A 15116-nucleotide genomic window follows, 5' to 3' on the forward strand; every position below is an offset into this window, starting at 1 on the left:
GAGGCATAGCTCCCCTTTGGCACTCATTCTCAGACCAGACAAACCTGTGGGGGATGTTTATTAAAACCAAATCCATCCGTCATATGGTGAGAACACTTCCCCTCATGCAGTTTCAGGGCAGGCCAAGTCTTTGTAAAAATGTTTTCTTGACATTTATGGGCCACGGTGATTCATTCAACAAAGTCTTCCTTCAGTAAATATTTACAGAGCACTTACTGGGTGCTGACATGGTGCTAAGGATACAAAGGTGTCAAGAAGTCACAGACACTGCCCTGGAGAGCTTACAGATGGCACAATACAGGCCACAGGAGAACATGAATGTCTAGAAGACCCAGACTGTCATCCCCTGCCTCTTTCTTTTCCCTGGGATGGAGGTGGTTACTTGCTTTCCTAGGCCTGCCCTGTCATAATACACACATGCCACCAGAGGGCGACAGAGAAATTCAGACCAGAACTATTAGGCACCATCTCCTCACTTTTATCCTGGCTGGAAATTTCAAGGTGATTTTCAAACCTGTCCCATGTTTTCCCCTCAATCTGACAATACAAGTCAGCTGGCTGGACAGTTATAAGGTTAACTCTTGGTATTCCAGGGAACATTTTCTAACAATAGCATCTACTGTCTCAACAAATGTACTGTGTCAGGCTTTCTGATCACTGTTAAACCTCCTAGGAATTATATTGAGTTGCTTAGTCCCACTTTATTAATGAGGATTGAGAAGTTACTATTATGATTTGTCCAAAATTACATCAAACACCTAGGTTCCTTTTATTGCCTCAAGCTGCTATCCATTCATTCTCTTGGGCCAAAGTGTTGTCTCCATTCAGGACATACCCTTGGTGGGAGGGTTGATCAGGATGGCAGTCCAAAGGCCATGCCTCCTTGTGGGGGGGGACACGAAGGGAGCCCCTGCCCTCACCTCTCTGCTGATGTCCAAGTCATAGTCTTGAGGTTCCAGGTCCAACTCTGTGACAGGCAGGGCCTGCACTTTCAACCAGCCATTCTCCTCTTTGTCTTTTCTTTCCCCTTGCATGGCTCGGTCCAGTAACTGCAGGTCAAAGTCCTGCTCTCGCTTCCACTGGCAACAGAATAAGAAGGTTAATTGCAGTCACTTCCTGACTGCTGAGAGACTTGCTGGTCCACTTTTGAATGAGTCCTTCAGGCATGGGGCCCTTGGGAAGATGGATCTGTGACCCATCAGGGAAGAGTGTTGTGCTGAACTCTGTATGTAATGGAGAACAAGGTCCTTGTTTCCTTCACATGGCCCATTTCACATTGCTGATTGCTCTCTGATCTGGGACCCCCAGAGTTCAAACATGCTTTCTATGGGCATTATAAGTTTGTGATGGTCCCCAGGGATATTGAATGCTCCCAGGTCTGAGAGCAAGACCCCCAAAGAGAACCTGGAACAGAGCTTCCGATGGTGGATTTGGCTTGTGTGCTGCCCCACAGGTGATAGGCCTTTTGGGTTCAGAAGCCTTAAGTCCCAGGTTCAGAAACAATGAATAAAACAAGTCTTTAGGGTCTTCCTAAGCAAGTAGAATAACCAAAAGCCTATAATGGATCCCAACAGGATCCATTGGGGTGGGGGATTCTGTACCCACAGCAGGGCTGAGGAAGTCCAAGAAGGAACAGGTTGGACCCAGTGAAGCAGACAAACTGTGGTGTATGACAGTATTTGGAATAGGCACTTTCTTTATACTAAATTATGTATAATTGAAGTGCTAAATCAAATGTAATAATTCCAAGGCTGTTTCACAGCATCAACTTTGTAACAAGGAACTCTTTATAAAAGAGAAAATGTAATCCAACCATTCTAAAATCCAAGCACAACTGCTCAATTCTGTGGTGGTTCCCTGTTCACCCTGGGCCTGTGTCCTCACAGGCCTCTGACTGCTGAGCAGGTTGTTGAAAACAGAGCAGGCTCAAAGACTCTCTTCTCTTGAGCAGGAACAAAGAAGGTACTTACCCATCCCAGGTCATCTCCTCCTCCCAACCCACCCACCTCAGAGCCCTACGCAGTCATGGCCCTCAAGTTGTTCCAAACCCCAAACCCATAGCCATATCAGCACATTTCACCCATTCATGCACAAGCTCTCAGTACTGACTCCAAACTATGTCATCGCCCTTGGGTGATGGTTTTCCAATTACAGGATTAGGTAGCTGATGAATTAATTTAATGATTCAAAGAGAAAATGCACATTCTCTTACACGCTCACAAGTTCTCCAAATAGAGACAAGTCCTCATTTAAACCCAGCCTGATTGTTTCCACAAACAGGAAAAGTCCACTACACTCTAGAGAGTATCCTAGGGAAGAACCACGCCAATCCATTGTTATTAGGCAACACGTTTATTGGCGCTGATGCAGAGACTTACACAAGTCTTAAGAGAAAAATTACAAGGTATTCAACTTATGAGTTTTAGATAATCTCTACATTTGAGACATCAGGTTATAAAAAGTCAGTATTAGCCCATATGACATTTGCTTATGAAGTTTAGAAGTTACTGGGTTTGCAGCTTTTAAAGATTTGACTGTCCTGGGTCTTATCCCTTTGGTATCTGAGCTAATAGCTGCAGAGAGTCCCTCTGAATACATAGTTTATTTTGCTATCAATTCAAGTTATTAAATATCAGAAACACAAAAGGTTTTCCACAAGAAATTATGTGATAGAACTGAAGGAGTTAAAATTGAACAACCTCAGATTTGGCAGCACTTTTCAAACATACAATCTCTGAAGTCCATGTCTACTGTCCAGGTGTAAGGCATGGATTTTTATAAATTCATAATGCCCAGACCTCTGCTAATGACTGTGGTCCTCAGGCAGCAGGTTGGCTCAAGCTGTGGGGCAGCTTTAGAGTCAGTAGACCTGCACAAAGGAGGGCAACAGAAAGGTGAGTGACATCTGGGGGTGCTTGCTAAGCTAGGGAAACAACAGAGGCTATTACAAGCCTGGTAACAAAGAGCACAGGCCAGTTAGACAATGTTCTTTACAAATCAGAAGCTTCTGTAAACACAATCAGGCAGGATTAGAGAGGTAATGAGCGGTAACACTAAAAGCAAAAGAGCTTGTGCAATGAATTAGGGAAAGAACAGTCAGGCTAGAGGTCTAGGGAAACATGGGATTTCAAACAGAAAAGTTATATAAAATGTTTCCAAAAGGGACCTAAGGCGACTCTGGGCAGGATGCAGTGCCAGTGAGCACCACCAGGGGCAGCACCAATCCCCTGGCTCTCCTGGGCATCCTGAGGCCTCTCAGCACCACATGCTGCAGGAGACCACCGCCTTTGAGATTGTGGGCCACCAACCCTTGGTCAGCTGACTTCCTTTCCTCCAACATCTGTTTGGAAAATTGGGAGGCTGGTTGGTTCACTTGCACTTCTCATCAAATCCTATCGCCATCTTCCTCCTCAACTCCTTAAACTCCAAATTCCCAAGTCCTTAATTCAGCTGAAAGATCTGAATGCCTGCAAAAGCCTCTCTCGTGCTTAGCTTAGAAAACTGACTAGATATTTTCTCACACTCCTGGAACTCTGAAGTGGGATCCTCTTTCCTGCTCCAGTTCCAGGTCACCCTTTGACCAGCTCACACATGTAGACAGGGTTGTGGACAAATAGCCCCATGGGATGTTCTCTCAACCATCTACGTTAGTGAACAGCCCACTCACTCATGGGTGTGTCGTGCTTGTGTTTGGGGAACTTGGAGAAGCTGTGCTCAGTTGGAGGGAAAGCTCTGCTCCCTGTCCCAGCCCCGCCTGCCTAACATACTGAGCCAAGATCTCCAGGGAGCGGCTGGTATAGGTAGCGGGATGAGGGCAGGCCCGCCCTTTCTCCTTGGCTCAGTGTCTTCTTGCGCTCCCGGACCAGGGCCTTCTGGTGCCGCTTCATGCGCTCAAGCTGCTCCTCTGCACTCATCTTGCCCCGCTGGTGGTCCCCTGAGTACAGGCGCTCCAAGGCACTCTTGGGTCTCTGAGGAGGAGGAAGTGAGAGACACAGAGCAGCTGGGCTGGGAACACAGAGGGCAGCCGCCCTTCTGAGTTCATTCCTTTTCTTAGTTTCTCACACTCTCTGGTTGGACTCCTCTTGGCTATGAGATCCACTCTCTCTAAGCATCATGATGGTCCTCACCACCTTTCTGGGCAGCACCCCATTGTGCACATGCAAACACTGAGGCCCAGGCCTGTCCAGTTGGACACATATGCAGCACACCAGGATGCATATTTCTTGGGCTCCCTCCCACAACCCTGCCAGACTGGAGATGAAAATGTAGGGTCCTCAGAAAATAGAGAGGCAGGGTTTTCTTGACAGGCAGTGGGTGACAGGGACCCTGAACTCACAAGGGGCTGAGGTCACCTCAGAGGCTATTCTTAGTGCTCACAGAATTGCTAGTCAATGTCCAGCTCAAGATCACTCACAAGAAAAGTCACCTTGCTATTTTCAGCATTTAGACCCCTCCGGAGCGTGACATAGGGAGCGATGGTAGATGACTGCTGGAGCCTTGATGTGGACCCTGAGAGCCCTTTGTGAAGAAAGAGGAGTCAAGCATATTTGTGGTGAGGTTGACAGTCGTTGGCCCTTCCCTAATAACCCCCACTCCCATGAGGGACCAAGAGGGCCCAGCCAACAGCCCATTCAACTTTTCCTTCATTCTCCTTAGAGCAAGGCCTTAGATAGAGGATGTGGGTCAGTCCAGAGGTGCCCTCTATCCCCAACAAGGGACAGACTCCTTGCAGATCTGTGACCCACTCTAGGCATCCCTTCCCTACAGGAGCCCTGGGCTGTGTGGGTAGAAGGTGCCAGTGCCCTCTACCCCCTGCCTCCTGCTGCATTCTCGGGATAAGGAGGGCAGAAAGAGGGGTTCCACCTGAGACAGTGTTTAAGAAAAGATTGAGTCTTAGGGTGGCGCAAGAGGAGAAACCCCTCTGGAGGGCCTGAGTTAGCTTGCTGGTGGCAACAGCCCAGCACCCCAACCTGTAGGTCAGAGCCCTGGGATTGTCTTCTGACTCCCTCACCAATAGCTAACTGGCAAGTTATTTAACTTCTCTCAGCCTTAGTTTCCCAAGTTTTAAAGTGGGAAGTAGCAATTCCCTCACAGCACTGTGAGTATGAGGTCTATATAAAGTACTTAAACAGTCTTGAGTTTTATAGAAATTGCTATTATCATTGTTTCCAGTGACAGATATAATAAAAGAGCAAGAGGGGCTGGGATTGTGGCTCAGTGATAGAGCATAGGTGAGGCACTGGGTTCAATCCCTAGTACCACATAAAAAAAAACATTAAATAAACAAAATAAAGGTATTATGTCCATCTACAACTAAAAATATTTTTAAAAAATAAAATAAAAGAGGAAGAGAATCGGGATGTAAGTGAGAGGAAGGGAAACCAGGTCCTTCCTTTCATCAACCCAAGCCTTGGCCTAAAGCTGCCGGCAGCTATGGGCTGAGGGGTGGAAGCAGTGTGTGGTGGGATTCCCCCAAAAGAGTCTGTAGAGGGTCTTGCCTTACCTCTGCCTGGCAGCGTCTGGTACCGGCTCTCAGGTCCCTCAAGTCCCAGGGAGGGCTGAGTCATGTCCCCACTGAGGGTGGCCAGCTCGGGCTCACTAACGTATGACCGCAGCTCCACCTGTGAGCAGTGTAACACTGTCATACCTGCCCAGCATCACATCACCTTTCCTCTCCCCACTCTCAGTGGACAACCTCAGGGGTCCTTCTAGCTCACCCGCGAGTCCCCATTCACACACTGCCCCAGCTCCCGGTCTCGCTTCCTCTCATCCGACTGCCGCTTGAGGCCCCGCACAGAAGTGTGTCGGATGATAGTGGCCTCTCTTGGCAGAGGTGGCACAGCTGGAGGCTGGTCTTCTGGGCTGTATAGTTCAGGGAGTGGGGGTCTCGGAGGTGCCTCCTCTTCCTGGTTGGAAAAAGAACCAGAATCAGTGCCCAGTGGAACGGAGCTGGAGGGAGGACTGCTGAGTGGCAATGCCACACTGGGGACCTAGCGAGCTGAAACTTCAGAGACAGAACAGAGTGTGAACATTTCCTCTGGAGAAGCTGTGAAGAGGGGACGTGCCTCTGCTCCAACTTTATTCTTCCCTTTGACTCATACATTTTCTATTTTTCAAAGTGTTATCTGTAAGTACTGTGTCCCCAAATCTAAGAAGAAGGCTCCTGGTTCTGTACTTGGCATTGTACCAAACTGTCCACTCCAGTTCTTTGGCATGCACCACAAGAAGGCAGGCTGCTAACTCTGTGTCATTTCTTTTTCCTTTTTTTTTTTTTAAATATTTATTTAGTTGTAGATGAACACACAGTATCTTTATTTATTTTTATGTGGTGCTGGGGATTGAACCCAGTGCCTCACATGTGCCCGGCAAGCACTTTACCACTGATCTACAGCCTTAGCCCCACTCTGTGTCATTTCTAAGCTGATGACAGTACCCACCCTGCAGAACAAACACGTTCTCCACCCCCTTGTGCTTAGCCTTAGCTGGCCCACTGCTCGTGCCCAGACTCTGGATCCTTCAACAGGGCAACGATCTGAGCAAGAACAGAGTCTACCACTTCTTGCCCTTTCTCTCAGAAATGTGCATGGTTACAAACTATTTCCTCATTCCTGATTCCAGACACAAGAGTCAGTCATAGGATGAGTGACTCACTGCCTGCCCTGGGATGTTACAAATGTGACTGTTTTCCTTGAAACTCCTTGTTCACAGTGCTTTCTGAGGGTTGTGGCTCCTCTCCACATCTGCAGACTGGCCCCTGACTACCATGCACACCCACTAATGACCATCTCGCCTCCCTCTTCCTATATTCATCTTTTCTTAGCCTCATTTGGCTTTGTTTTTCAGATTTTTGCAGCGTTCAGGAAAGGGTTCAGTCCAAGCTTGCTTTGCAAAGATTTACCAGAATTCTTTTAAAGCAACACAATTCATTGATGTGTAGAAAGTAAACTACTTAAGATATCCACTAATTCTCTGAGAATCAGCAGTTTCCAACCTTGACGAGACATGGGGATCACCAATTTTTACAAAGCTCTTCAGGAAGATACTCACAAAACACTGACTGCCTACGATTGAAGAGAACAGAATGTCTACAGAAACAGAGGGTGGGAGGGAGATGATTTATCATATATTTAGAAAATATCTTTTGGTTTTACACTCTTTTGAGATTATCTAATTTAAAAATGACATTAAATTCAATAAAAGAAGCCAAATGAAAGTGAAAGACCTATAGCTATATGCAACGATGTGGATGAATCTCACAAATGATATTGTTGAAAAGATGCAAGATGAAAGGCAGTTCAGTGTTACATACCAGCATAATTAAAGTGCTTAGGGATGAAAACACAGATGGTCAAACTAAAAGAAAAAAGCCAGGACTATTATACATAAATTAGGATCATGGTTACTTCTGGCAGAAAGGGAGGGGCCTGGAACTGAAAGGGACCTACACGCCTAAAGACTCCTTGAAAGTTTGTGGGCAAAGTTCTATTTGTTGGTCCAGATGTTAGTATAACATGAGTGGTCCCTTCATTGTTGTTTAATTATATTTTCTTGTTCTATGTTATTTTCAGGATGTTAAAAATCAGCATATGCAACGTAAGTGCTAGCACTGGTAAGCCCACATGTACTACAACAAGGAGAAAAGACCCCCAGTGACCCTGATGCTCACCTGAGCAGAAACAGCCCTGCCCAGGAGCCATAGAGGACCAACTGTGAGAAGTCTCTGTGATCGTCTACTCAAGGGAAACTGAAGCTCAGAAAAAGGATGGACATACCCAAGAACACAGAGAGAGAACAAGGACCAGACTCCAGGCATCCGAGCTCCCAGGCTGTACCTTTCCCTCCTATTCCTCGACCCAGATGATGGGCACCCTGCTGTATATCCACAGCCATTCTGCCTCAGACATCTTTGCTCTCTGTTTTGGTATTTTATGGCTGGTGCTCCAATCTGCTTCTTAGATCTAGGACTATGAAGGAGATCTCAAAATGGGAAAATTCACAGTGACTCTGAATGGGTCACAGGCCACACCTGCATCTACCTCTGGGCCACAGGCCACAGAGGGAAGCAGATGAACGGTGAGGTCCAGGGAATGCCTGTGCTTTCCCAGCACAGTGTGTCAGTCTAATCAGAAGCCCTGGGCACACATGGTTCCAGGCAAGGCTCCTGCAAACCTTCACTGGCAAAAACCAGGAGCCCCACAAGCCAAGGTCCCTTCAGCTCTGGCTTCCCTGCCATTGGGTCAGACCCCTTTTGTTCTCCACACAAGGCTGGCCTTGTTGTAGAGGTAGAAGTATCATGGCACCTGACCACATCTTCTATTTCTTTAAAATCTCCCATGTTCCCAGATCTTGCCAAGAGCTTGGCTCCTCTCTATGCCAAGCAAGCCAAGGTGTTGGTGCAGGCTACCCCACATGAGCCACAGACTTGACCCAAGGACCTGGGCTGGGGGTCCAGAATAAAACAGAAGAGTACAGAGATGCTGGCTTTAATATCTAATATGGAGACCTTTGGTGAGTTTCAACACCCTGGGGCTTTAGTTTTCTTCTCTATGGGATGGGGATACTGTCCTTCCTGTCCATACCCCATGGGGCTACATGCAACCTCACAGACCAGCACAGTGCTCAACTTAGGGGTGGGAAGAAAGATACTCTTGCTGGAAGGAGCTCCTTGCCCAATCCAGGCTGTGTAACTGCAGGCAAGCCTCTGCATGCCTCCTTGAACCCTGTGTGGGGACAGCCTCACCAACAGCCACACAACCCCCTACACGGTACAAATCACAAATTCCACCCCGCTCAGTCCAGCCACTTTTTGCTGGGCCTCAATTTTTCCAACTGCAAAATGGGAGGGTTGGGCTAGACTATCTCTCAGAACCTTGCCAGTCCCAAGAGGCAAAGGCACAAGAGCAGGGTAAATACAACTCCTTAACTGTTCAGGACCAAGGACTCCAGTGGGTTTCTGTGTCCTCCCAAGATAAGGTGATCTGAGGACAGAGAAGGGCAGTCAACAGCCAGAGAGGAAAAAAAGACACTCAGCTCCCAGTCACCAGAACTTACCACTTTGGGCTTTGTCTTAGTTGGTGACTGAAGGGGGGATGTCACTTTCCTCAGTTGGGGTGGGTGAGGTCGGTACGGCACATAGGTCTGCAGCTGCGGGAAGAGGCGAACCTCCAAAGGGGTCCGCACAGGGCTGGTGGGAGGGCTGGGCTGCAGGGGTGGCTTGCTCTCAGAAGTGGAGAGTGAAGGCACAGGCGGGTGAGGGAACAAAGGCACCGTTTTCCTCTCTAAGGGGCACGGAGGGAAATAATCATGGGATGGAATAAAGACGCTACTCTTCAGGGGAACAGTGGAGTGATAGTACCACAAAGATCTGCACCTCCACCGCCATCCCACCCACCCCTACCCATTCCCCACACCCAGGGAGATGCTCCTCACCTGGATTTTTGACTGATTCCACCAGGATTCTATAGTTCTCTTTATTTGCGCTCAGGCCTGCAAGGACATCTTCGATCCTCCACAGATCCTTTTGTATCTGTGATTTCTCCTGGGGAAGGCAAGCAGGTGGTTCATTGCCTTCTTAGCTCCTTACCAGAATTTTCTTCTTAGGATTTATCTTGCCATTTCATACAGTCCCTCATCCTGAGGGGCAGCACCTGCTTTAGAAACTGTACCAGGACTAGGGTGAAGCCTGCTCACAGCCTCCTAGGGAAGTGGATCAAGGTCTAGGGAGAAATTCTGGAATAGCTTTCACCAGTTCAGTTTGCCTATTTCTAAATTAGTTTGCCTAATTTAAAAACAGACTGTTGTAAATATTATAGGATTCCATTTAAATACTGAGTGAAGTATCTAGAGTAGTTAATTTCATAGAGACAGGAAGTAGAATAGTGGCTGCCAGGAGTGGGGAAAGGGAGGATGGGGAGCTGTTTAATAGTTTTGTTCAAGTGTAAAGTTCTGGAGATGGGTGAACAGCAGTGTGAATGTACTTAACGATATAGAGCTGTACTCTTAAAAATCGTTAGGATGGCCACGCATGGGTAGTGCATGCGTGAAATCCCAGTGGCTCAGGAGGCTGAGGCAGGAGGATCTTGAATAGTGAGACCCTAAGCAACTTAGCAAGACCCTGTCTCAAAATAAAAAATAAAAAGGGCTGGGGATATTGCTCAGTGGTTAAGCATCCCCGAGTTCACTCCCCAGTGCCAATAAATTAATCAATTAAAAATGGTTAAGATGAAAAAATGTATGTCTGTATAGTTTAGCAATATATATATATATACTGTCTTACACAACCATAGCAGCAAAGGAGGAAGGCAAGGACTGGAGGTTAAATTACCTCTAGAATTTAACTTTTCTTTAAAAAAAAAAAAAATATATATATATATATATATATATATATATTTTTTTTTTTTTTGTAGGTGAAGACAATATCTTTATTTCATTTTTATGTGGTGCTGAGGATTGAACCCAGTGCCTCATGTGTGCTAGGTAAGTGCTCTACCACTGAGCCACCACCCCAATCCCTTAACTTTTCTTTTTAAAGTCAGAGCAGAATCCTGGGATTTGAGGCTTAGTTAGAAGTACAATGGTCAATGGAATATTATTTGGCCATAAAAAGTGTTGAAGCACTGATACGTGCACAACGTGGATGAATTCTAAAAACACTACACTAAGGAAAAGAAGCCAGGCACAAAATGCCATGTTATGTTTCTTTTATGTAAAATGTAAAGAATAGGCAAAGCCACAGAGACAGAAAGTGAATTAAGAGTTGACGAGGGTGGAGTAGGGAATTGGGGAGATAGGGAATGACAGTGGGCACAGGGCTACTATTGAGAGGTGATGAAAATGTTATAAAATTGTGCTGACAGCTGCACAATGCTGTGAATACACAAAATACACTGAGTTGTACACTTAAAAAGGCAAATTTTTCTGGGTGCGGTGGTACACTCCTGTAATCCCAGCAACTAGGGAGGCTGAGGCAGGAGGATCCCCTAATTCAAATCCAGCCTCAGCAACTTAACAAAACCAACCCTAAGCAATTCATTGAGACCCTGTCTCTAAACAAAATACAAAAAAGGGTTGGAAATGTGGCTCAGTGGTTAAGCACCCCTGGGTTCAATCCCTGGTACCAAAAAAAAAAAAAAAAAAAAAGTGAATTTTGTGGTATATAGATTATAATATGATAAAACTATTTTTCATAAAAAGTACAATGGGAAAAGAGCTATACTATATGATCATATGCACAAATTACAACCAAGATTGGATAGGATGAGGACCTAAAGGAGATGAAGAGGGGCCTGATGTGGTTAAGGGGTTGTGGCCATCTTCTAATGGGGTTGTGTAGTTTTTTGTGGTCCTGTAGATTGAGTGAAGGACATCACACATACTTGGCAAGCACTGCAACTGCGCTGCACCCCAACCCAGATGTAGTATTCTTTTGATTTTTAAGTTACAATGGAGGGAAGACAGACTTGGTCCCACTCGACAGACAAAACAAAAAGAAAGTTTCACACCCCCCATCCCCTCTCAAGGTTCCTGGATGCCCTTCAATCGGGAAGAGTTCTCACACTACATGATACTTACCAACCTGCCCAATTCTGCAACTAGATTGTGTGCTCCTAGATACTACCTCATAGGGTCTGGTACTTAGCAGATTTTCAGTGCACGTACATTGAGTGAAAAAAGTAAAATCCTCAGTCAAATACTTTCCAACAGCTATGATAGCAGATGTCCAAAAGCTCCTGTGCCAAGAGGGCTCATGCTTCCATTCTCCTTGTCCCAACAGCAAAGTGTACCCTCAGGGCTGACAAGCAAGGAACAGGCTTGGAACTCAGCCCCACACTCAAGTACCATCCTGAAACACGCAGACGCACTGCTGCCCTTACAGTATGTAAGTCAACAGGGATGGTCTCCAGAATTGAAGTCCCCAAGCTGAGTGCTTGGAAAAAGTTAAAGGGAAAACATTTCTCCTCTTCCTTCTCCTTAGCTCTCAAGCAAAGCACTCCTGTCAGCCCATTCTCCTATCCCTTTTGCCTTTCTGACATTTCTACATGTAAAAGAGCAGGGAGGAGCAAAGGCCAGACAGTCTCTTTCTCCAAGGGTGATGGAATTTTGTAACTTAACAATGAGGTGTGGGGGAGCTTTGGGGAGCATGGAGGTAGGGTTTTACCCCTGTATCCTTATGCCCCATGGGTGGGAAGGCTGTTTAGACTCCCTGTCCAGGGTCGGGATGGGAACACCTACAGGTAGCCTCACCTATCACTGCTTCTTGCCACACTGTTCCCTGGGTATTCTATCCCTTGGTTTCCTTGATGACTAGGCGGCCATGAAGACCTTTACAAATAAAGCTACCCACTTCACTGAAAAGATTATGAACTTTCTCACAGCCAAACCAGGTTAACAGAGGTGAATTTCCAAGCCATTACTGAGAAGTTGCAGATGGGTTGCAAGCATACCCCAAGTGTTCATGATTTGTCTAGGGCTTTAACAGCCTGCCTGGCCTAGAATTACACCTAAGAGCCTAGCACAGAGCCTGATCAAACAGGGCTTATGACTCCTAGGTCATTGAACACTCAGAAAGCCTGAGCAATGCCATGGAGCAACATTAAAACAAAGCCATAGGCCACAGGCTTGTCCATCTGCTAGAAACTTAAAGGACTCAATTCTCCAAGTAGTTTGTAACAAGATCTATTTTACTCTGCAGATTCATGTTTTAGAGGGGAAAAAATGATTCTGAGTCTATTATGTATTTAATCACTATGAAATAAAGCACACTAGGAACACAAATACCCAATAATCATATTTTAAAATGTTTAACTTAAGCCTAGAGTGGTGGTATAAGCCTGTAATACCAACTGTTTGGGAGACTGAGGCAGGAAGATTACAAGTTCAAGACTAGCCTGAGCATTTGAGAGACTCTGTCTCAAAAAATAAGAAAAGAGGCTGAGGCTGGGGCTCAGCAGTAGAGCGCTCGTCTAGCATGTGTGAGGCACTGGGTTCGATCCTCAGCACCACGTAAAAATAAGTAAAATAAAGGTATTGTGCCCAATATAGCTAAAAAAATATTTTTTTTTTTTAAAAAAAAAGGACTAAGGATATAGCTCAGTGGTAGAGCACCCCTGGATTCAATCCCTAGTAAAACACACACAAAGACACACACACAGTTTAACTTACCACTAATTAAATAAATGTAAATTAAAGCAAGATGTCATTTTTAGCCAACAGACTGGTAAAAACTAAAAAGACTGATAACATCAAGCGCTGGCCAGGATACAGCAAACAGACTCAGCATTCTCAGTCACTGTGATTGGGAGAGTAAATTAGTGCAGTCTTTTAGAGGGCAATGTGGAAATATTTATTAACTTTTTTGTATTTAAAAATACTTGTGACTGTGGTGCATGCCTGTAATCCCAGCAGCTCAGGAGGCTGAAGCAGGAGGGGGTTCAAAGCCAGCCTCAGCAAAAGTAAGGCACTAAGCAACTCACTGACACCTTGTCTCTAAAGAAAATACAAAATAGGGCTGGGGATGTGGCTCAGTGGTTGAGTGCCCCTGAGTTCAATCCCTGGTACAAAAAAAAAAAAAAAAATTGTTACTGATACATAAAAACATTAAAATTATGCATACTAATGAGGTCTATGTAATGTTTTGATACATGTATACATTTTATTTGTATACAGGTAAACATATCTGTCTCCTCCAATATTTATTATCCCTTTGTGGTAAAATATGTGAAATAATTTTTTCTTCTTCTTCCTTTTTTTTTGAGATGTATATTTGTATTATTGCTACCTACTGTGATATTTGTCAACTTGTGAGATGTGTCTCATTTCAACTTAGCAAATCTACTCCTAAGAACCTATCTTAGAGAAATGCTTATGAATGAGTCTGAAAAGGCAATTACAAGTATGTTCATGACAGCACCATTTACAAAAGCAAAATGCTAGAAATTACTTAAATGCCCACCAGGAGAGCAATGGCTAAATAAAGTAGGGAATATCCAGGCTATGAAATAGTATGTATGAGATACATCTCAAAAGTTGACAAATATCACAGTAGGTAGCAATGATACAATATAAATCTCAAAAAAAAAGGAAGAAGAAGAAATATAATTTACCACATATATTTTACCACAAAGGGATAATAAATATTGAAGGAGACAGACATACTTACCCTGTTATAAACTTTATAAAATGTATACATGTATCAAAAACAATACATGGTATCTCATACTTAAGTCTTCAATTAGTATGTATAATGTAGACTTAAGTCATCAATTAGCTTCCCAACAAAATTGGCATGATATGGTACAAAAAAAGCCTCTATGAATACTTGCTGAATTCAATAAACAGAATTTATGAAAGAAGAAGATAGAGATCTGAAGTTGATTTGGAAAGCAGGTCATTTTCCGTTTTTAAAAATGTAAGGGTGGGTAGAGCTGGGAAGGTCGCTCAGTGGTAGAGTGCTTGCCTGGCATGTGTGAGGCCCTGGGTTCAATCCCCAGCACCACACACACAAGAAAGAAAAGAAAAGAGAAGAGAAGAGAAAAGAAAAGAAAAAAAAATTAAGGGTGGGGTAGCAACCTGGTGGGGCACCACAATCTGCGGAGGGCAGCCGGGGGACCCAACCTGGAAGAAGAGAAACCTTACTGGGCGTTTCATTGTCTCACCTTTGTTGAGACAGAGGCTACTGTCCATGGGGGTGGCCTGGATTTTAAGGTAAGGAGGCAAAGCTCTAAAGTCACCTTTCCAGGTGAGGCAGGGTCCACAAAGATAGGTATCACCCAGACTGGCCTCCAGAAATGCAAATGAATGCCTGGAGACCAGAGGCACCTCAATGGACTGGTCATATTCCCTCCTCAGGCAGAGGGATAATAGCATCTATCTTCAGGAATCTGAGGCAGGACACAGGTGGGGCTTCCTGCTACTGTCTAATCTGTCTAAGGAACTCAAGAAGGAAACACACATCACTCTCACAGCTCCGTCTCTGTAAAGGGCTCCAGGTTGGTATTGGTCTACTTCTCCAAAGGATCAGAAGAAAACCCCTTCCAAAACAAACAAGAGTTTGTCTCTGAGAGCAGAGAGGCAGGAAATCTTGGGTAAGGCTTCTCATCATGGCCTAGTTGAAGGAA

At 45.1% G+C, this 15116-nt stretch overlaps 1 protein-coding gene across 7 annotated transcripts in view; it reads right to left on the reverse strand.

Moving 5' to 3' along the window:
- Positions 1 to 15116, reverse strand: part of Plekha7 (pleckstrin homology domain containing A7) — a 206555-nt gene that overhangs the window by 7531 nt on the left and 183908 nt on the right. For 6 of the 7 annotated variants that reach the window (XM_076846949.2, XM_076846948.2, XM_076846946.2 and 3 more), the window contains 7 exons: positions 9430 to 9538; positions 9052 to 9278; positions 5718 to 5906; positions 5504 to 5621; positions 4415 to 4518; positions 3768 to 3968; positions 921 to 1079 (listed from right to left, as the gene is read on the reverse strand). In XM_076846949.2, the coding sequence (XP_076703064.2) occupies positions 921 to 1079; positions 3768 to 3968; positions 4415 to 4518; positions 5504 to 5621; positions 5718 to 5906; positions 9052 to 9278; positions 9430 to 9538 (1107 nt within the window). The remainder of the gene's footprint in view (positions 1 to 920; positions 1080 to 3767; positions 3969 to 4414; positions 4519 to 5503; positions 5622 to 5717; positions 5907 to 9051; positions 9279 to 9429; positions 9539 to 15116) is intronic. The other variant, XM_076846944.2, reaches the window with a different exon arrangement.

The sequence above is a fragment of the Callospermophilus lateralis genome, chromosome 2 (genome assembly GCF_048772815.1).
Source record: "Callospermophilus lateralis isolate mCalLat2 chromosome 2, mCalLat2.hap1, whole genome shotgun sequence".
NCBI lineage: Eukaryota > Metazoa > Chordata > Mammalia > Rodentia > Sciuridae > Callospermophilus > Callospermophilus lateralis.